At 41.6% G+C, this 22,234-nt stretch overlaps 1 protein-coding gene, 1 long non-coding RNA gene and 1 pseudogene across 2 annotated transcripts in view; 1 reads left to right on the top strand and 2 right to left on the bottom strand.

The window, feature by feature from the left end:
- Positions 1–9,614, top strand: part of LOC149994197 (uncharacterized) — a 42,116-nt gene extending 32,502 nt beyond the window's left edge. The window contains exons 4-7 of the long non-coding RNA XR_016507859.1: positions 4,042–4,146; positions 5,846–6,017; positions 6,123–6,218; positions 9,352–9,614. This is a non-coding gene — a long non-coding RNA (uncharacterized LOC149994197). The remainder of the gene's footprint in view (positions 1–4,041; positions 4,147–5,845; positions 6,018–6,122; positions 6,219–9,351) is intronic.
- Positions 1–22,029, bottom strand: part of LOC149994196 (leucine-rich repeat-containing protein 37B-like) — a 46,144-nt gene extending 24,115 nt beyond the window's left edge. The window contains exons 1-4 of the mRNA XM_090261100.1: positions 21,848–22,029; positions 11,391–11,462; positions 7,761–7,832; positions 2,486–2,566 (exon numbers count right to left, since the gene is read on the bottom strand). Of these exons, the coding sequence (XP_090117226.1) occupies positions 2,486–2,505 (20 nt within the window). The 5' untranslated portion in view covers positions 2,506–2,566; positions 7,761–7,832; positions 11,391–11,462; positions 21,848–22,029. The remainder of the gene's footprint in view (positions 1–2,485; positions 2,567–7,760; positions 7,833–11,390; positions 11,463–21,847) is intronic.
- Positions 4,705–5,939, bottom strand: LOC149994198 (heterogeneous nuclear ribonucleoproteins A2/B1 pseudogene; annotated as a pseudogene).
- Positions 22,030–22,234: the final 205 nt, after the last annotated feature.

Here is a 22,234-nt window from a genome sequence, read left to right as displayed (position 1 = left end):
GGGAGGGGGAAGGGGGGAAAGGGAGGGAGATGGTACAGGAATTAAGAAGCATAGTAGGAGGGAGTGGAGTAGACTGGAAGATGTCGAGAAGAACTATATGCACAACCAATGGGCATGGACTAAGATGGGGGACAACTGGAGGGAGGAGGGTCATTGGGTGGGGGGGAACAAAGAGAAAAGAAATTGGGACAACTATAACAGCATAATCAATAAAGCATATTTAAAATAATAAAAATAAAGAAGCATAATTGGTAGGTACAAAATAGACAGGAGGAAGTTAAGAATAACATAGGAAAGGGTGAAACCAAAGATCTTATATGCACGATCCATGGACATGAACTACGGGGGGTAACATTGCTGCGGCAAGCAAGGTACTGGGCAGAGGGGAGCAAAGGGGAAAAAATTGGGACTACTGTAACAACATAATCAATAAAATATACTTAAAAAAAAAAAAGACTTCATTCAAGAAACTTAATTATAATTACCTGAATCCCAGGGGTGAATCAAGACTTTGTGGAGCTTGAGCATCATCTGTTCTGGGAAATCCTAATACCGACATGCCAAACTAGAAATATGAAAATTGCTAGTGCCTCTCCTAATACCTTGAAGGGGGCCCATGCAAGTGAAGAGCCTTGAAGCCTAAGTTCCATTCAATTCATGGTAAGTCTACCTCAAACTTGTCACAAACTTGTTTAATGCAGAGAAAAGTATTGTTTCAACATATAAAAACACCAGTAATACATTGTATAGATGATCAAATGACTCAACTTGAGCGGTGGCATCTTCCCTGGGCAAGTAGCCTTTGGAAAAAGATGCGATTTAGTTTGTATCTCATTACGGCAGATGTTTCCTGAAGCAAATTAGCCTTGTCCCTAACAAAGCTTTGGCCCCAAACAAAGGAGCCCAGCCCCCAGCACACACGAATGGCATTGTGACAAGCTTTTGAAAATAACTGTGCATTAGTTCTAGCAGTACAGCTCTGGACAAACCACAGGAGTATCTTTATTTCTAACACCTTTTCCTGTCATTTAAGATGAACCCAGAAACTCAAGAACAACAAGTTGGTGCCTCCTGGATGACAAATCTGTCCTGGCCCACCCCTCGTTTCCCACTTAGTCTCCCTCCTCTCCTGTTACCCTGCTGCAGAGATGCTGCGTGGGTCTCCCATGTTCTTCCCAACAACAGCCATCTTCCTCCTTCCAGTATCAAAGTTTCTTGGGGGTAAAGTCCCTGCCCAATTCTCCCTTGTACCCCAGCACTTAGGACAGTGCTGATACGCAGTGGGCATGGCGCCCAGGAAACCTTTTTTCTTCCTGTGCTGCCTTCCTAACTATAGTGAAACTCAGCTTCTTATAAGAAACTCTCCGTGTTACACAATGCTGGGCAAAGCTGCTGAGTTTAGGGCATTGCACTGACACCACCGAGACCTCTGGGTGGGAGGGCCCCAGAAGCCTGCTGCTCTCTGATGCGCGGGCCAAAGGGAAACTGACCCTCAGCCTTCTTTCCCCAAGTTAGGGATCAGCAAACTAAATGGAAAAGGAAGGCTGCCACAGATGGGACACCTGCAGGAACTGTCAGTCCAGCTCCAGACACACCCTGAACACCCGCATCTAAGCTGAAATGAATTGTGGGAAGTTGGGTTTCTGAACCATAAGACAGTAAGACAGCCTTTTCAAAGGCAGGTGTAGACAACAGTCTTCACCAGGAGTCCAAAATCCTTTTCAGGCCACTGAACATACGCATTGTGGTTTGCTCATGTCCCAGAGAAATCACAGAATTTTTGAGCTGTGAGAGAATAAAACCCACACTTCTCACTGAGGAGAGGTCAGGAAAGAAATTGCAATTAGGCTACAGTGATGTATTTTCTTGATGACTACTTTTTCACAGCACACCTTCACATAAACAGCATATTTCCCCATACCTCACAGAGTCCCGTTGCCACAGACAAATCACTTCAGACTGACATCCTTTCTCAAAAAGATAACATTCTGTGCGATTGAGGAGAGACGTGCCCTGTAGCAGGTTTTTAGGAAGACTTCCTGCTTTACCGTTTAAGAGACCCATGGTTGAGGAGAACTCTGAGCTAAGCTGAACCCTTTCAGTCCTATGTTCCATACATTTACGCAGTTAAGACACTTTGCACGTGAGCAGGAATCGAAGTTAAACTCACAAGTGGAATTTCAAGGACCATTCACAAGTCAGAGCAGCAGCACCGCTGGGACAGCCATGATGCTACATTGAACGATATTTGCTTGCTGCCTTTTATCGCCCCCGCCGAAGGTCTGTGCTGGGGAAAGCGGGGCCTGCGTGTGAGTCAGACAAGTCCTTGGCCTCTTTGTACCTTTGTTTCCTCATTTGAGAAAAATGAATGGCTCCTAAGCCATACTCTTCAGAGTTCAAACTGGGCTTACACCCAGCCCACCAATCCCTGGATGATGTGTTCACATATAGCTTTTTACATGTATTTATCTTCTATTTCACTTACACCGTGTGTAAAAATTGCATTCCGTGCCAGGCGTTAAATGTTCCGGGGCTCAGTGACTCAATGGAATTGCCGCCAAGATTTCTTCAAAAGGAGACACAAGCAAAAGACAAAAAAGAAAAACAAAATTCAGATCATTTATCCTTTGGCAGTGATTCTTATTTATATATGAAAAAACAACCTCAATACTCCCTCTATACATTAAATAAATCTCACTGTGGGAGATATCTCATATGAGCTAGGCTTTTATGTGTACACATGCAAAACAGTAAGTGCTTGAAAAATACTTGCATTAAGTGGTCTTTATTTCTCTAGCACAGGGTTACACAACTTAAAAACTATTGACATTTTGAGCTAGATAATTCTTTGTCATGGGGGCTGTCCTGTGCACTGTAGGATGGTGAACAACTCCGGCCTCTGCCCACTACATGCCAGTAGCATATCTACAGTCCTGACAACTAAGAATGCCTTTGGGTATTGTCAAGTGCCGCCTGGTGCAAAACCACCCTGGCTGAGAATCACTGCTGTGGAATGCTTCATTCCGATCTGTGAGGTAATTCTCACACTAGTCTGGGCTAGAGACAAAAAGGACTGGCTACATAACTTTAGCAGCTTTCTACTCATACAATTTTAATCTTACTTCAAAAGAAATAACAAAGATTTACAATTAAGTTTTATAAAAATTCTAGACACATGAAGTTATAACTTACATATATTCAACGAAAGGGAGTGCTTCAAATGTGTTCTTTTGAATAAAATTTATGTTATTTCCAGATAAATCTCTAGAAAAAAGTAAAAGAGAAATATTGGCTGAATTAGCTATTAGATACCAAAATAGTAGAAATAATTGGTAGGGGTTGGAATGATAATATTGAATACATAGCTTTAGTCTAAGCTCTAAACCTTAGGAATTGGGATTTGAACCTTCCAGAGCCCGTAAACTTGCCCTCACTTCCCTGAACAATCTCACCCTCATGATCTTCATAAATAAAATATACAACTATAGATCTTGATAAATTCTGAAGATAATCTTTCCTGAGAGCAGAGTTGATGAGATGATATTTTGTGGCCTCATCAAATTTAAATTATGAGCTGAAAGCTTTTATCTTTATATATTATAAATTTCTGATATGAAAAAGAAATAGCCTCACACTTACACACTTTCCTGGCTTAGTTCTGTTTTTCTAGGCCAATTCAATACCAGAAGAAATAAAAGATCCCTTTTCACATAACTTAAAAGGAAGCTGCCACTTTTTAAAATTCAGAACTTTGAACTAATTCAGAATAATACTTCCTACTGTTTTGGCAGAAATTCATTTTTTATTTTACATTGCTTTAATAACCCATGAATTTAATTGCCTCGGTTGTACAGTGGTGGGAAAACAAAAAACCAAAGTGGTACTGGATTTTTATTTGAAAACACCCATTCTTGTCTATAGTTACTCTTATTTCCATTGATCCCAGCTGAGTCCCTCAGTGTTCACCTAGGTGAGTATAACCGTCTTCTGACTGGTGTTTCCATCTCTGGTCTCTCCCTTTCTAATCCATCCTGCACACAGTCACCAGATCAACACTCTGGAAGTGGTTCTCCAATACCAGCCAGCATCACTTGAGAACTTACTGAAGATGCAAATTCCCAGCCCTACTCTGGACCAACTGAATCGGTAACTGTGGGTGTGGAGCTTGAGTTTTAACGGGCTCTTCAAGTGACTCTGTTGTAGGCGAAAGTTTGCCCTCCAGCACAGGTGTGATAACATGGTAGCCTGGCACGTTATCCTTGGCTTGGCCTTCAAAGCCCTAGAAGATCTGGCTCTAATCTCCTATTCTTCTGAGGTGTACTCTACAGGTACTCAAGGTATTTTTTCTGTATTTTGCCTTTCCTCACGCTCCTTTTGCAAGCTTCTTCCATCCACAATGTCTGTATGATGATCCCTAAGGGCCCTTCAAACAGCATTGCTCTAGTAACATCTTTTTTATTCCCTTTAGAATTATCTTACTAAATCATAAATGTACAACAGCTTCTTAACTCTACACACACACTTAAAATTTTTTTAAAGGAAAAAACGTTTTATGTCTTATTACACCATCATCCTGGCTAATAGCTTTTCAGAACTTTTGAGAAAAATCTTAGAAAAGGTTTCACATGTCACCTGAAACTTACAAATTTAACATGATCAAAGAAGGAATGCTTCTACACTCTTACAAAGACCACCAGAAATAAACAACAATTAGAAAGCTAAGAAACTGTCTCAAAGGCATTTTTTTACAATCCTTCCTCCACAGTAAGGTACTGTTATTAAATAATCCAATCCATTCACAAAATGGCTCTCTGCATCTGCTCTGGTGTCTTCTGCCATATCACTGCATACTTATGCATGACTGAGATAAGAGTTTCCTTAACGTTGTTATTTCGATACCCTGAAGCTGTTCTGTTACGTCTGGGTTCTCATCCTCTCCTATTTATACAGTGAAGCCCATGGCAAATAGGAAGAAGCTCAATATCGGCTTCTCCCTCCATAGCCCCCACTTCCTCCACTTCCTCCAGGACCATAGTTTCCTCCACCATATGGTCCACCCATGTTCCTGCTACCACCAAAATTTCCACTCTTCATTGGACCACAGTTAGAAGGTTGCTGGTTATAATTTCCAAAATCATTATAATTCCCACTTCCATTATTTCCTCCACGTCCTCCGCCATACCCATTATAGCCATCCCCCAATCCACGACCACTTCCACAGCCGTCAGATCCTCCTCTAAAGTTACTTTCCGGTCCTGGTCCAAAATTTCCACTGCCACAGCAGGAGTCTCCAAAACCGAAGCTGCCTCCTCTTCCACTTCTACAACTTTGAACCTCCTGCATTTCTTGTCTAGACAAAGCCTTTCTTACTTCTGCATTATGACCATTGATGGTATGGTATTTCTGCAACACAATCTTATCCACAGGATCATGGTCATCAAAAGTAATTACCTCAATGGTATCAATTTTTCCATATTCCTCAAAGTAATCTCTAAGATGATGCTCCTCAGTGTCTTCTTTAATACCACCAACAAACAACTTCTTCACAGTTACATGTGCCCCTGGCTTTCCAGATTCCTCTCTTGCAACAGCACGTTTTGGCTCAACCACTCTCCCATCAATTGAATGAGGTCTTACAGCCATGGTGGCATCAACCTCAGCCATGGATGAAAAAGTTACAAAACCAAATCCTCTTGATCTTTTGCTTGCAGGATCTCTCATTACCACACAGTCTGTAAGTTCCCCCCATTGCTCGTAGTAGTTCCTCAAACTTTCTTCTGTGGTTTCAAAGCTCAAGCCGCCAATAAAGAGTTTACAGAACAGTTCCTTTTCTCTCTTCATCGAGGACTCAGTCCCTTCAGCCCGATTTCCCGCAGCCGAGCGAGATGAGACAGCTCTCCGCGGTCGAACGCGAGCCGGACTCGTCCTGACGCTGTAGTGAGAACCGCCGCCGCGGGAGAAACAACAACGCTGAAGGAGCCTCCACACGGCAAGCCGGCGCTGCTGCTACTCTCTAAGTAACATCCTTGCCGATCCAACTTGAAGTGTCTTTTCCCTCTGCTGTGTTCCAAAAGCAGTTTATACTTCTCATTGCCCATCTCCATTTCTTCTTTTTGATACAGTTATTTTTGCATCTTATTTCCTCTGAGCATAAACTCCTTGAAAGGATGGACGAGGCCTTGCTCACCTGCACTGTCTCCCATGTTTAAAACTGGCACGTGAGTATATGTAAACTCAAGTATTTATAAAATAAACAGATAGCTGGGGAGTAGAGGGAGAAAAATGACTGTTGTAAAGGAAATGTGGTTTTATTATTTTATGGCTCCCTCTGTGAGCCCTGCAGCGCTGTCTTCTGTTTAGTACCGGTGCATTGTGGTATGAGCTTGCATGTTCATTTTCCCTGTGAGATCATGAGTTACCAGAGGGTAGAAGCCATGTCTTACCCATATCTGTGCCTACAATACTAGTTGCAGCGCTTGGCATATTCTTTTTTGGCTTGTTTGTTGATTGGCCTTTTTTAATGAATGGGAATACTTAGGCTAGCATGGAATAATTAGCTTACAAAGTATTTCACAGCAGAAGGGATGAATGACCTAATCTATTGAGCAGTTAGTTACCTCATTTGTTGCCCTGAGGTTTGAAAAATTTCATAATTCAAAGGGCTATTTCTAGTGTCTCATGAGGCTCTTTCTACCCACTTTCCTTAAGCCTTCTACATTTGCAAAAATAATCTATTTGCTAAAGAGCATCATTAATTAGCTTTAAAAAAATAATGACATACACATCTCTGAATGCCATGGACAAAGGATACGAATTGAGTTCTTCTAGCAAAGAACATCTCCTTATCTCTAAGTAAGTGGAATCACTAGGCAAGCATTTCTTCCTTGGCAAGAAGGCTGGAGAGATCTTTATTTTGTAATTAGTGAAGGTAGGGGCATTTCTGATATGCTTATTTAGTGTAGACATTTCTAAGTATACCACTTAACCATCATTTTAAACACGGAAATCCTGAACACCAAGTCTGCTCTCTTGGTAACTTAACATGTTCATAACAATACTGTTTACATAATTCATCTGCTTAGTTAAACATTTGATATGTAAATGTTAATCTAATTTAGATTAAATTATTGAAAAATTCTGGGTTAATGGCATTCAAATTAATGTAAGTGTTCTATAGTTTCTTGTCCTTTAGAAGACAATTTCAGGTTAACCTCAGTTCCTCTCATTTTACTAAATTAACATTTTAAAACCTTTTCTGTAAAGGCAGACAGTAAATATTTTAGGCTTTGCAGGCCACAGTCAGTCTGTCTTGCATATTCTTGTTTGTTTCTTTCTTTTCTTTTTTTGTTTACAGCTCTTTAAAAGTGTTAGAAGTATTTTTAACTTATGGGCTGTATGGAAACATACCATAGGCTCTATTTGATCCACGGGCCCTAAATTAAATGTAAATACAGGCAGATGATATATGAACACTTATATGACCAGGTTCATATGGGTGTGTATCACTACTCAGACATTATTACCACTTTTCCTCTATAACTGGAGACAATTTCCTACCTATGTCTTGTCTCTATGATTAAAAAATTGAAAATGCATTGAAGATAATAAATGCTCAAGATAGGCTGGAAGCCCTATCCACACTTACAGAATTTGTAGCATTTTATTGGTGAGAGAAATTATAGAGATTATCTAATTTGAACCCCTTATGTATTTTATAGATAATATAACTAAAAAATTATAAATAAATACGATTAACTTACAAATACTTGAGGAATGAAAGACCTTCAAACGAATCTCTAGGCAATTCTTTTAAGTTATTGTCACTGAGGATTCTGAAAAATAAAAAGGTTATTTCTGGATCAAAATGCAAAATAACTACAATTATTTACTACACAGAAATATATATGGAGAAACCTGGACAGAAAACAGAAACAAACATAAGAGTTTATAGCCAATGATACAGAGTTCACGGAGGAAGCACAAGAGGACTTCAGGATAGCATCATTAATATCTTCAGAGAGCTGTAAGCAGCTAGCACATCCACTGAAAAGAATGAACTCAGCCTTATGCAAATGAAGTGTTGTCATTCATAAAAATAATGCTCAGTATATGAGCAGCAGAAATGACAGTTGAATAAATTAGGAAACTGAGCGATCTGGCCAATGAATTCTCCATAATGAAAAAGGATGGGAACGGGAATGATCCACAGACAGGTCTGACACCTGGTCTGCCCAAGGAATGTTAAGGCCTTTGCTTTATCTCGTCTCTCAGTAATGACGAAGGACATGCTTGGGGTAGGGGTGGGCAGTGAGGGGAGTTTCACTCATTTCCTACATGTGAGGAGCAGAAAGGCACAGAGCCAGTGTCTCCAAGAACGGAGCGAGGGAGTGGTGGAGAGTCAGCACGGAAGCAGCTCTGCAAAACATCAATGTTAGTGTCTCTTGCAGGAGATTCCCCCCTCCATGCACATAACATTAGGTGGTGCCCCCTTCAGGAGCCTTGGGGATTGGAGAACGTGCTGTGTTGCCTTGTGAAACTATTTCCATCAAGTTCAGCATTTGAAACACTCTGCTTTCCCTCAATGCCTGTTGGCCACATATTTTTATTAACCGCATCTCGTTGCATGATTCTACCCCAAAGCTTAATTCTTTACTCATCGCATACGGAAAAATATTACGGCCCAGAAACTCAACCACTGAAATCAGGGACGGGTCTCAGTTATAAGGTAGTTCAGATGACACAGAATATAGTTACATTTTTTTTTTTAAAGAACATGAAAATAAAAACGCAAAGACTTTAATTCCCACAAACAAGTCTTGGAGTCCTAAGAAGACATCAAAGACCCTGGCCTCAACTTGAAATTCACCACATTGTAAGGCACAGCAGTGATGGTCAGAATGTGTACGCAGGGGGAATGGTCAGGGCTGATGCTCTGATTCATTGTTTTCTCACCTCCCTTAGGTAACACTTTCATATTTCCATAGAAATGGTCCAAAAAGAAAAAGAAAAAAAAAAAAAAACCCACAATGTCCAACAATGTTTATAGTAAACCTTTTCATAAATATAAAACTTTGGAAAAAATTATACCTCCCCAAATCATCACTTAAAACTGTATGCATATTTTCAAATCACGTATTTGTTGCAGATGTCATTTGCGTCACTACTTAGAAGTTATAACAGTTATTAGATCTACCACTATAGCTCGTTTCTTAGTATGTTAAGAGAAGCAGATTTATTACTATGTCAATTAAAAAATATTTGAAAACTTCTTTTAGTAAGTTTTCCTTTATTTTCTTATATATTTTTTAAAATTTATTTTTTATTGTTTTTCTATTTCATTTAAAAACATAGTCCCCAAGAACAGAGGCTTCTGCCGATCACCAAAGAGACTAATGGAAAAAAACAAAAAGGTGAAGAAATCCTGCTCTCGGGGGTCTGTTGACCCTAAGTTAGAGACCTCTCCCTCATAAGGTAGAACTCTCAAGTTGACTTAGAAATCTTCAACATTTACCAGATTCATGTTGTTGTGTATAAGATCCCAAATACATGTTATGAAAAATATTAATGTTTAATTTTCAACTTAAAAAATGTGTAATGTATATTTCTCATGGCTCAAAATTCCATAGGTATATAGTTAGACCATCCAAAAATTTTTTCCTACACCATCTTTCAGACTACCCCTTTCTCTCTACTTCTTAAAGAAAACTAATCTTATTTATTTCTTGTGCTAAATGACTTTCATTTTTCTTACAAGTTTGGAAAATAAAATTTCCAAGTCAGATCCTATCATGGAAAATATACACTATATATAGTTTCAAAGAAATTCATAAATTAAAAAAAGAACACCTGCCTGGTTCTAGCATTTTTCTGTACCAATGAGATATCTTAGAGGGTGCTCATAAACCCTATTTTTAGATTACTGTGGCTATTTTGTCTCTTATTATTAACTCAGAGGTCATTTATGACATCTATTCAAGTTGAACTAATAATACGACACACAAACTGTCATGAAAAATGCCAGTTAATTACTTTGAATGTAAATATTTTTTCCAAACTACTTGTGTACCTAAACTGACTTTTCTACAAATTGATTTTAAAAAGATAAAAGGAAAATAGGCAATAAAGGACAGGGCAAAGTCAGAGAAGAAATATAACTGTTCAATATTTAAAGATTTCTTACAATTGTTGTTCTATTACAATTGTCCCCATTTTCCCCCCACTGCTCTCCCCTGGCCTGCCCACCCCCAGCCCTCTCCCACAGTCAGTCCCCTCCCTGGTGTCCATGTCCATGGGTCATTTACACTAGTATCTTGACTAGACCCTCCCCCTTTTTCCCCTCTTTTCCCCCTCTTCCCTCTCCTCTGATCACTGTCAGCCTGTTCCCTGTTTCCATGTCTCTGGTTCTACTTTGCTCATTTGTTTGTTTGGTCATTAGATTCCAGTATGAAGTGAGATAATATAGTATTTTTCTTTCACCACCTGGCTTATTTCACTAAGCATAATACTCTCCAGTTAAATTTACAAGTAACCAGAAAAATTCAAATTCAGATGGGACCCCTTTTATTCACTCATTGCATCAGCCAAAAAATGGAGACTATCAGTGCTGGAAATGCATGCTGTCGTGGCCTACTGACTGGAGCATACGTTGGCACAACGTCTTTGAGGGCAGTTAAAATGTTATATCAGTATACTCTTCAGCCCAACAATTCCTTTTCTAAATATCTATTCTGCAGAAAACCTGTCCATATTCACAAAATGCATGTATAAGAATGTTCGTTTCAGCACAATACATGCAACAGGAAAATGACATAACCTAAACACCCATCAATAGGGGGATTTTTAAACTGTAACACACCCATACTATAGAATATTATGCAGAAGTTTAAATGAGTTGGTTAACCATCAAGGAAACAAGTCTAAGACACAGCAAGAGGTGGAAGGACCAAGTTGTTACCATTTATGTAACAATAAAAAGAAAACCACACAACATGCCTATTGTGCTATCAGTATGTAGGCAAACGCCTGGGAAAGGTCTGCCAGGGTGTATAGTCAACAGCTCAGAACAGCCTCACCTTCAGGGTGGGGGACGAGGGCAGAAGCGAAGTTTTCACTGTACCTGTACTTCATTTTTATATACTGAGAATATAATCATGTATTACTTGTTATAGTGAAAAATAAGGTTAAATTGACTCATTTTAAAGAGGGCCTGCCAATTTAATTTTTAAAATAAACACAGAATTGGAATCAATAGAGGTTGATTTGGGATACAGAGGTGAATATCTTTTCTCAGAGCTACTGATCTCAAAATTCAGGACCAAGAAGGATCTTACAACGCAGTCAGGTTTGTTTGTTGGTTTGTCTGTATTCATTTTTGGAGAGAATATACTCACAGTTTCTCAGTTGTATGGAAGGACGTCCATGAATCCTTATCAAGGTGAGAAATATAGTTGCCTTTTAAATTTCTGCAAAGAAACACAGTTAATATCTTTAAATAAGCAGCAAAAGAATGAACAGAGTAAGTAAAACAATCATGGCAACCTGACAGGGATTAATCAAATGCAGAAAATACCAGCTTTCTAATTCCCACAGCTGTCAGCCTTCCCAGTCTGCACAAATTAATAAAGACGTAATGTAGGGCCCCTGGCACAAACCATGAGGCATCTCCTCAGAACCTGAACTTCTTATCTTGGTTAGGTAATGCCAGTTAATTACTTTGAATGCGTTTTCTCCAAAACCACTTGTGTCTAAAATGACTTCTTGTACAAACCAATGCAAAAATAATTCAACTGAAAAATGGCAAAAATTATCATTATCAGCAAATTAACATAAAGAAACCTTGTGCCAGGCCACAGCAAAACTTTGGGTCGGTGCCCTCTGTGGGAATCTTTCCAGGTGTTAGAAGGATAAGGGCAATTAGAAATGAGAAGGACTGATATGGAAAGATCTCACAGACATATGTGACAGGGAAAAGCACAAATCACTGAGCAAGGAGTAAGCTACTACCTCTTTGGGGGAAAATTGCAAAACAAAAGAACAGAGAAGAAAAAAAGAGAGAGGTTGGAAGACTAGACCACACGCCAAAATGGTAACAGGAGTGGTGGAAAGCGCTGCGTGGGATTTTCACATTTATCCTGTGTGTTTCTGTGACATTAACACCAACACCAGCAACGCAGGGGGGCTGCACCCATGAATTACAAGTGTTTAAGAGAAGCTGTGAAATTCCCGAGGTTCAGTCTCAACCACTAACTCCATGGGTGACTTTGAATCTTCACCTTTAGCTCTGTCCTCGTCCCTCAGCGACAACTTACCTGTCCAGTTTATATGCGCCTTTCCCAGGAAGGTGAGAGAAGTCCAACAGGTCCCTGTCTGTCCCTCTGCACAGTGGACACTTCCACCCAACCAGAACACTTCTGGTTGCTTTTGGCTCCCCAATAAAAAAATGCCCAGTCTGAGCTCATCTCCTTCAAACTGGTTCTCCTCTCCAGCTGCTCTTTGTCCACCTCGTGCACCACTGTGGTCCTCCTCATCACCCAGGACAGAAACTTTACAGAGTCGTATTTGATTTTTATCTTTCCTGTACACCCCATTGCCCCACTCCAGCCAGTTACTACAGCCTGTCAGCTTTTCCTTTACACTGTTCCCAGGGTGTTCTTTCTCCTCCTATCACAATCACTCTTCTCGCTTTCCTGCTAGATTTTGCTCAAGTATTCTATTGGTCTCCCTGAATCAAGCTTTCCTCTTGAGATCGCTCTACATATGGAATCAAAATTAATCCTGTCTCTCTCACTTGAAAACATTCAGGGGCTCTCCCCAGTCTCAGTGCAACTTCCAAACTCCGAGAGCCAAAGTTTTTCATAATCATATTTTTCACCGCTTCCTAAACCAATTCTTGACAGCCCAGACTAGCCTAATGAGTCCTGATCATTCCTGCCGCCATGCCGTTGCCAAGACTGTACTCACTATGTTTCCTCTATGTAATAAACCACAGGCACCTTCAGGTTCCAGTTAAAGTTAGAGCTTAGCCATGCAGCCTTCCGACTTCCATAGCCCAGTGACTACAGACTCTGCTGAATTATAGCACCTTTGGTCTGTATCTTTTTCAGTACTCAATTATATATCATCTCCCTTTTTAGTCACATTCCCTTTCTTCCCACCTGTCATTGTCATGTTTCATAAACAATGTCATACCTCTGAGGCTCCCACAGTACTTAGCCCTGGTTGGACACAAAATGGGTGATATATTTAGAAAGCCAGGTGGCAAATATGAGTTATGGGTATAACTGCATATATGTTAGGCACTGATATAAGTACTTTACACATATGAACTCATTTAAATATCACAACAATCCTATGAAATGGTAACTATCATAACCTTTACTCCTTTACTTTGCAGATGACGAAATTGAGTCCAAAAACTAACATATGGCATAACTGCATTCAAACCCGGGCACTCTGGCTCTAGAATCCCTTCTTTTAACCACTTTGTTGTATCACCACCAATGAGATGCAGAGAGGGCCACGAAGCTGTAAAGAAGGTGGCACAAAAGTGGGAGGAGAGTAGAGGTTAAGGAATAAAGTGATGGGGTAAAGAAAAATCAGTAAGGAAAAATACGTAGGAGGGAACAATAGTAGAAGGAGAAGGAAGATAAGGAATAGATGACAGACAAAATATAAAAACAGAAAGTCAGTCAGTGTGGGTCTGAGGAGCTGAGGAAGGCCCAGGAAGACCAGGAGGAGAAGGCTGGCAGGTCAGGCAGGTTGCGGAGAACAAAGGAAGAAAGGCACTTCTTACAGGACGGTGAAGGCGTCGTTGTACGAGTTGGGGTCCGGCACGGGCACTCTGTGGAGCTTCTGCGTTGGGCTGAGACCAGAACAACAGAGCGTCTTGTTCCTGCAGGTACAGAGCTCACACACGTGTGTGATGGCATTCTGTTCGGGCATTGGAGGCCCGGCCGCAGACGACACTGGGTGGTGAGCTCTGGGAGACTGCTGGTCCGAAGAGTGATCTGTTAGCTCAGACCAGGTTAGCTGCTGAGGCTGAACAGTCTCTGGCTGTGAAAGTGTTGCCTCAGGGTGTTTCGCAGGAGCCGTGGCCTGCCGGAGAGGTGTTGGACGTTCAGCCTTTGCAGTGGCTTCTGGCTTTACCGTGAGCTGGGGCCGAACAGTCTCCGGATGTGGTAGCGTCGCCTCAGGGTGTTTCAGAGGAGCCGTGGCCTGCTGCAGGGGTGTCGGACGCTCAGCCTCCACAGTAGCGGCTGGTGTTACGGTGAGCTCCAGGTCCAAGTGTTGACCTGTTACTTCAGGCCGGGGTGGACGCTGAGGCCGAAGAGTCTCCGGATGTGGCAGTGTCTCCTCAGGGTGTTTCGGAAGAGCTGCAGTCTGCTGCGAGGCTGTAGCATCAACCTCCCAAATATACTGGGATGAAGATGGTTTCAGCATTTCAATGGGCTTTGGAGGGGTCTCCTCCTTGCTTGCTGGTTCAACCACCTCTGCAGATTTTGCTAGATAAGCTGAGATCGCCTTCACAATTGCCAATAATTTCATTTCTTTAGGGGGCTGTGGTGGTATCACAGCTGTCAACACTGGATTCTCAGCTTCATCTGAGCCCGTAGGTGAGACTGTCACCTTCACATGTTTATTAGACTTCGGAGGCTGAACTGGAGACTTCTGCAGGCCTGTGGAAGGTTTGGCACCATCCCGTGGGTCAAGAGGCCATTGGAGCAGAGCTGAGCTCTCTTGCTCCGTCGTCGCTTGAGGAGGCTCTCCCGTCTCAGGGGCTTCTGGTTCCTGCGCTGGGATCTGCAGGGTTGGAGATGGTCGCATTTCCTCAGGGTACACAGAGTTGGGCATGACAGGGTCCAGATCCAACTTCCTATCAGGAATTGGAGCTGCCTGGACCAGCAGCCACAACAGCTGCCATGGGAAAATGACCCACGGGGCCCAGAGGTGCAGCCCGGACATGCTGGCAGAGGTCCGGGCTACACAACTAGCGGCCCAGGGGAGCCGGGGCACAGCAAGCGACCCGGGATGGGGGGTTGGGGGCACAGTGAGCGACCCGGCGGAGCCGGGGCACAGTGAGTGATATGGGGCTGTCGGGGAACGCTATACAAAACAGGGAAATGAAGCACAGCGATGAGACCCAGACAACTGAGGTGCGGGCACACGCAGTGAGTGGGAGCCTACAACTGGCCGCAGTGTCACAATTGGCAGCCGTGTCACAGCTGGCAGCTATGTCACAGCTGGCAGCCCTGTCATGCACGTGGCCCTTAGCAACAAAGCACCCCTCATCCACCTCAGGTTCCAACCCTTATTTAGGCAACTGTATTAGTCTCGGGTGAGAGTACTGCAGGATAGCGAGACTTTCTCCCAGAATCCCCGGGGACCAAGGGGTCCTTTTCCCTGCAGAGGGGACAGCTCCCTCCTGACGGGCCTCCTCTCCCCCCTCAGTGAGGCAGAACTGGGCTGCACACCTGGGTGGCCCCGGACTCCAGCAGCCCAGGGGCGGTGGGATGTGGGTGTTAAAGAAGGTGGGAAGTTGCGGGGGCAGGGGTGCCTGCTGCAGAGCTTCCCAAGGGAGCTGCAGGGCCTGGCAATCCAGGACATTCCCAAGTGCTGGTCAGGCTCCTGCAACCTGAACTCCTTAAAGCTGAAATCTGAGTGACATTCGTCCTCCCTTTGGCCACACGGCTCTCAGAGAAGTAGCTGACCTACAAACTAAACACGAGTGTGGGAGGCCGGGAGGGGGACACACTTTATAGTTCTAAAATGTTGTCATTTGCTGGGAATTCTCAGAATCCATGTCTGATTCTTCACTGGCCACTCTGTTAGGTGGGGGCTACCACTGAGGCAGGGATGACTCCAAAGTTTCTGCAGATGGGGTCTGAGAGTGAGCAATTCACTCTGGGAAATAGGGTCTGAAACCCAGGAAACAATCCTTTACAATGGTTGGGAAACAGTGCCCCTCCCACGTGGCTCAGCACAGCCATTAATCTAGAAAAGCAATGACGGCCCTTTCAGAGGTCTGCCCTGTGCGCACACGTGGAGAAGACTCTCAGGTGTGAGAGCTGGCACATTAAACCGTTTTCTTCAGACACTGTAACTAGCACCCAATTTGCTTCCCTCACAGCCCTTTTTATATTCTATTTTATAAATTACTGTCTGGCACAACCTCTGGCCCATAAACTCCAAGAGAGAAGAGGCTGCATCTTATTCCCAGTGTCTAGCACACAGTACTGGTTTCTAAATCAAACTGATTCCAGGATTGGCCTCATGCAGCGATGACTCTCTTGCTAGAATTAGGTTTCTGAAAATTTAGCGTCAGTATGGAATCCCTTCCTCACATAATTCAAAGGAAGACAGGCTTCTTCAAGCCCAGGACAACACCAGAGCTTTTGTTTCTGTAGCCATCAGAGGTTCCAAATTCAAAATTCCACAGAAGTATTCTCAGCAGGCTCACACAAGTGAAATGCAACAACTATTCTATTTCAACTATGAGTTAATTTTTCTTTAATTAGCGAATGCTTGATATCAAGGTGCTGTCAGTACTTTACTAAATACCTATTCTAAATAGGTTTCTAGACCAGCCTTCTCAAGGTACTGGCAACGTATGTCATAAAACCTATAGGCTGAAATAACTTTGAATTTTAACAAGAAAAATAAATAAAAGCCTTAGTCAGCCAAGTACCTCTAGCTTATGCAAAGCAAGATGATTTTGATTTTGTATTAACAAGTTGGCAGCCATACATACAGTAATGTCATCGGAGTACTTTACATACACATTTAAGTTTTTCTCCAAAAAAGGAAAACACTTCATCTCCAGTTAATAAGCCTTTTTAAATCTATAATTTTAGAAAATTAAGCTAGTAACATCAGCCAATGTCTCTGCACCATCAACAGCTATATTAGCTGCAAAGTACTCCATAGATGACTAGAGGAATGAGTTATTTCTTATACTAGGAATTTACTATGTTAGTACTTAAACCATCATTCTAGTCTACAGAATAAATATAAAGTACCAAGAAAGTATATTAGTCTTTTAGCCTTGACACTACGCAGGAATCCAATCCACCAATCACATTTGTTTATGTGCTTTTGGAGTATCTTAAACCAGCCCTAGAATATTTTACTTACAAAGTGTACACACATACACACATTTACCTGACAGCCTTCTTCCCAGTCTATTGTCTGGAAGTACACGTTACAAAAAAACAAAAATGAAAAACTAATGAAATGCTGTTTAGCCTAGACAACTCACTCTCATGTAGACATCCAACAAGTTAACACCACATCCAATGAACAAAAATGCCTGGCAAGCAACATGAAATAGCAACTCAAAGCATACTAAGTCTGCTACTCAAAACATTCACAGGTCAAATTGCCTATAAAATCTAATTAGATAAAGTTTTAGTTTCCCAAATCCAAAATATTTAGAATTGTGGCACTCACAGAAGAATGGTCAAAACTTCATCTGTTACAAGTTATCACCTACTAACAATCATTTATCCAACCAGTCTTTGATGAGCACCTGCTACTGCTACACGCAAAACATTTTGCTAAAAATGTAGGGGACATAAATTAACATAAGGATGTAGAACCCTTAATTTCATATAAAGATAGGACAAGGTATATACAAGGTAGACTGAATGTCGTTAAGAAAAATAAGATGCCATGTGTGCCTTTTAAAGTAAACCCAACCACAAATTGTAATCTCAGTATATGCACAGCTAACAGTCCTAAATATTATTTGCTAGGCCTTCAAAGGGAAGTGAATGTTAGCTTCACACTCATGATCTCATCTAACCCTAATTACTTGCCAAAAGAAATAATACTATTGCGTTGGGTGGTCAGGTTTCAACATATGAATTTGAGGGAGAGGGACACAAACATTGGACCGTAACATTTCAATTTTGGACTTCTATACACCCAAACTGTGAGAGAATAAATTTCTGTTGTTTAAGCCAAGTTTATGGTATTTTGTTACAGCAGTTTGAGGAAACTAATAGACTCCAACTACCCCTCAGGAATGGTTTTGAACTCCAGTGATTAGTGCGTATGAGAAATCTTCTCTCATCTCTTGATAATAAAAAGTTAGCTCTCACGTCCGGCCAAGATGGAGGCATAGGTAGACACGCTTCACCTCCTTGCACAACCATAAGAAGGATCACAACTAACCTCAAAACAAAGAACAACCAGAACTGCCAGAAAATCAAACTGTATGGAAGTCTAACAACTAAGAATTTAAAGAGTAAATACTCATCCAGCTGGGTAGGAGCGGCAGAAATGGGGAGTTGGGGTGAGAGGACACGGTGTGGCAGTGGCAAGGCAGCAGCAAGGCAGTGGTGGCGGCTGGTGGAACGGGTGGTCCCACACTCACATGTGGTGGGTAGAAGCTGGGAGGGACACCTGGGGAGTGATCCCAGCCCCAGGCCAGACCCTGAAGCCCAGGTTCCCAGCGCTGGGAAAATAAAGCCTCATAGCTTCTGGCTGTGGAAACCAGTGGATTTGGGGGTGTGCGGGAGAAGAAACCACCCACCTCTGTCTGTTCAGAGGGCCGCCACAGTCCTAGAAAGTACTCAGACCCACCTGCTCAGGGAACCACCACCAGGGCATCAGCTAGAGGGGCACCAGTCATATATGGAAAGTGAGTGAAGTGACTGGAAACAGGACAAGTGCTGAGCAAGTAGCATTGTTCCATCTCAAACCCCTCCCCAACATACAACACCACAAAGCAGTGGAACAGGTTGCCCCACCCTGGTGACCACCTAACGCTCTGCCCTTCACAACGTAACAGGTACTCCAAGACAGGGCATTAAAGCAGCTCTACCTAATACACAGAAAAAAACACAGGGAGGCTGCCAAATTGAGTAAACAAAGAAATATGGCCCAAATGAAAGAACAGAGCAAAACTCCAGGCAAAGAACAAAAGAAAAAAAGATAGCCAACCTATCGGAAGCAGAATTCAAAACACTGGTGATAAGGATGCTCAGAGAATTCATTGAGCATGGCAAATAAATAAGGAAAGAAATGAAGGCTACACTAAGTGAAATAAAGAAAAATCTACAGTGAAGGGAAGGAAACCAGGGTTCAAATCAACGATTTGGAATGTAAGGGAGAAATAAACAGCCAATAGAGAGTCCCAAACAAGTTGGACCCAAGGAGGACCACACCAAGACACATCATAATTAAAATGCCAAAGGTGAAAGGTAAAGAGAGGATCTTAAAAGCAGCAAAAGAGAAGATGAGAGTTCCCTGCAAAGGAGTTCCCATAAGACTATCAGCTGATTTCTCAAAAGAAACTTTGCAGGCAAGAAGGGACTGGCAAGAAGTATTCAAAGTGATGAAAAGCAAGGGCCTACAACCAAGATTCCTCTATCCAGCAAAGCTACCATTTAGAATGAAGAGCAGATAAAGTGCTTCCCAGACAAGGTAAAGTTAAAGGAGTTCATCATCACCAAGCCCTTATTATATAAAATGTTAAAGGGACTTATTTAAGAAAAAGATCAAAACTATGAACGGTAAAATGACAACAAACTCACAACTATCAACAACTGAATCTAAAAAGAGAAAAACAAAAACAAACTAAGCAAACAACCAAAACATGAATAGAATCATAGATACGTGGTTCATATGGAGGGTTATCAGCAGGGAGGGGGAAGAGGGAGAATGGGGGAAAAGGTGCAGCGATTAAGAAGCATAATTGGTAGATACAAAATAGACAGTGGGATGTTAAGAATATTAAAAGAAATGGAGAAGCCGAAGAACATAAGTGCATGACCTATGGACATGCACTAAGGAGGGTGATTGCTTGAGAGAAGGGGTGTACCAGGTGGAGGGAGGCAAAGGGAAAAAATTGGGACAACTCTAATAGCATAATTAAAATTGCTTTGAAATAATAATAAACGACTGAGGAACTTAAAAGAAAGTTAACTGAAAATGATATATACTTTGGAACTTTTCTTAATCTTTAGCAGATGAAGGAATTACTTACTACCTTTACAAATGAAAATTTCGCAGCCAGATCACACAATTAACTCACAGTCTGGGGCTGGCAGAACAGAATCTGCATATTTTGAACCATGCCCCCAGGGAGTTGTGCTATTGGTAGGTGATCCCCAAACCACCAGAGAGGAGGAACTTGAAGAGCCCCAGATGAGGTCAGTTAATTTTAAAACATAAATAAAATTTATTACATATCACATACCACGAATGCAAAAATGATGCAATTAATCAAATCAATTATTTTCTAGGGATCTGTTAGGCAGGATAGCCAATCAAGGCAGGGAGTGGGAGGGAGACATGTCTCACCCACTAACTCCGCAGTCCCGAGTCTGGTCCAGTAAGATTGCCAGGTGTTCCGAAAATCTCAAGGAAAAAAACATGAGAGCGCAGGAGGGGAGCCCTTGAAATTCTTTCTGTATCGTTCCCACTATCTGGAAAAGGCTTTTAAACTGTATATTAATCCCAAGGTCTGAAGATGGGACGAGGAGGGGAAACCTAGAAACTGGCTACGAGCAGAAAACCCCTAAAACCCCGACAGGCAGTACACTCAGACTAGCTGGGTGCCCGCTTGCAGTTCTGTGCTCAAGTGTATTTCATAAATGAACTTGCTATCCACTACACACGTTGTCTCTCGCCTGAATTCTTGAGAGTGAGACAAGAACAGAGGAGGGGGACCCCCCCCCAACTATATTCCCTATACTGTACTTTATAACACCATGACTATTTTTATAACTGCCAATTTGCACTTTTTAAAAAAATATTTATTTATTAATTGATTGATTGATTTTTAGGGAGAGGGGAAGAGAGGGAAGAAAGAGAGAGAAACATCACTGTGTGGTTGCCTCTCATGCACCCCCAACTGTGCACCTGGCCTGCAACCCAGGCATGTGCCCTGACTGCGAATCAAACTGACCACCCTTTGGTTCACAGGCTGGCACTCAGTCCACTGAGCCACACCAGCCAGAGCTAATTTGCACTTATTAATCAAAACTTACATAACTGCTTTAAACTATTAGTAAGACATATTATGCGAATGTTATATTTCATATATATTAAGACTAAAATCTCCAATTTTATTTGCCCAGCATTTCAGAATCAATGTGTTTAGGAAAATATAAACAATTACACTAAAACTTTGGTATGTTAACTCATTTTGCACATTTATCTAATCGGTGATATATCAGTGTTACCAGGTTGATGCTCGTGAAAGTTATCCTAGATTAATAAGATCTGTATCACTTAAAAGTTGTTTCACAGTATTGGAATTTTTAAAGAACAAAGTGTGTAATATTTTGGATTGAAAAGATTTAACTCAGATAGCACTCATTTAAAATAAGGTATTTCAGCAGTCCAAGAATAAAATGGTAAAAAATAAAAAATAAAAAAGAAGACGCATCTAACTCAGGTAACAAAACTGTAAACCAAACAACAGGGCTTGTTTCAAGATAGTTTCAGGAGCAGCATCTTAAGGAAAATCCCAGTTGAAACATAATTTTAGCAGTAACAAAGTTCTGACTCAACACGATTATGCAACATTTAGTTTTGATAGAAACATGTTTTATTATGGACGGTGAAACAGGCACAAGAGAAAACAGGTACCAACCATATATTTTAAGTCCTTTTCTGGAATGACCAATGTTTATTAGAAAGTTGTAGCCTCATCGACAATAACTATCAATGATATCATGAAACAGTAGAACAATTATTGTCCGAATACTGAGCTTCTGTAACCAAAACCCACTGTGGGTTCAAGAAAACGCTGTATACACATACCAAATCAATAACTCCACATACACCGAAAACAAAAACCAGCTCAAGTCTAGAAATGAACTGGCTGGAACACACTTACTGTGCTACTGCTTTAAGAATCCCTTGTAACTCATTATGTGCACGTTTTCCTTCAGGGGCAAACACGGTCCTCTCTCTGTCACGTATGCATAAGGAAATCTCAAAACCCAGAGGCCTTCTGGTGGGAGAGTGATTTCTTGTTTTCCTGGGTAGAATACTGGATGTGGTGGTGGGCCTGGTTGTACCTGAAAAACAGATAATATAATAATTTTTTTCATTTTTCAATAAGAAACACCTGAAAGGTAAACGCCTAAACAATAGGATTGTAGGTAATGGGTACACTCATAATTTTAATCATATCTAATACGTCATTAATGAGGCTCAAATATTATCCTGCTTTTCTACAAATTTTAACTTCAAGTTCTGCCTCAACCAACTGATGTGAATT

The sequence above is a fragment of the Furipterus horrens genome, unplaced genomic scaffold (assembly GCF_987537825.1).
Source record: "Furipterus horrens unplaced genomic scaffold, mFurHor1.1.pri manual_scaffold_13, whole genome shotgun sequence".
Taxonomy (NCBI): Eukaryota; Metazoa; Chordata; class Mammalia; order Chiroptera; family Furipteridae; genus Furipterus; species Furipterus horrens.
This window is presented reverse-complemented; position numbering and strand designations above follow the sequence as displayed.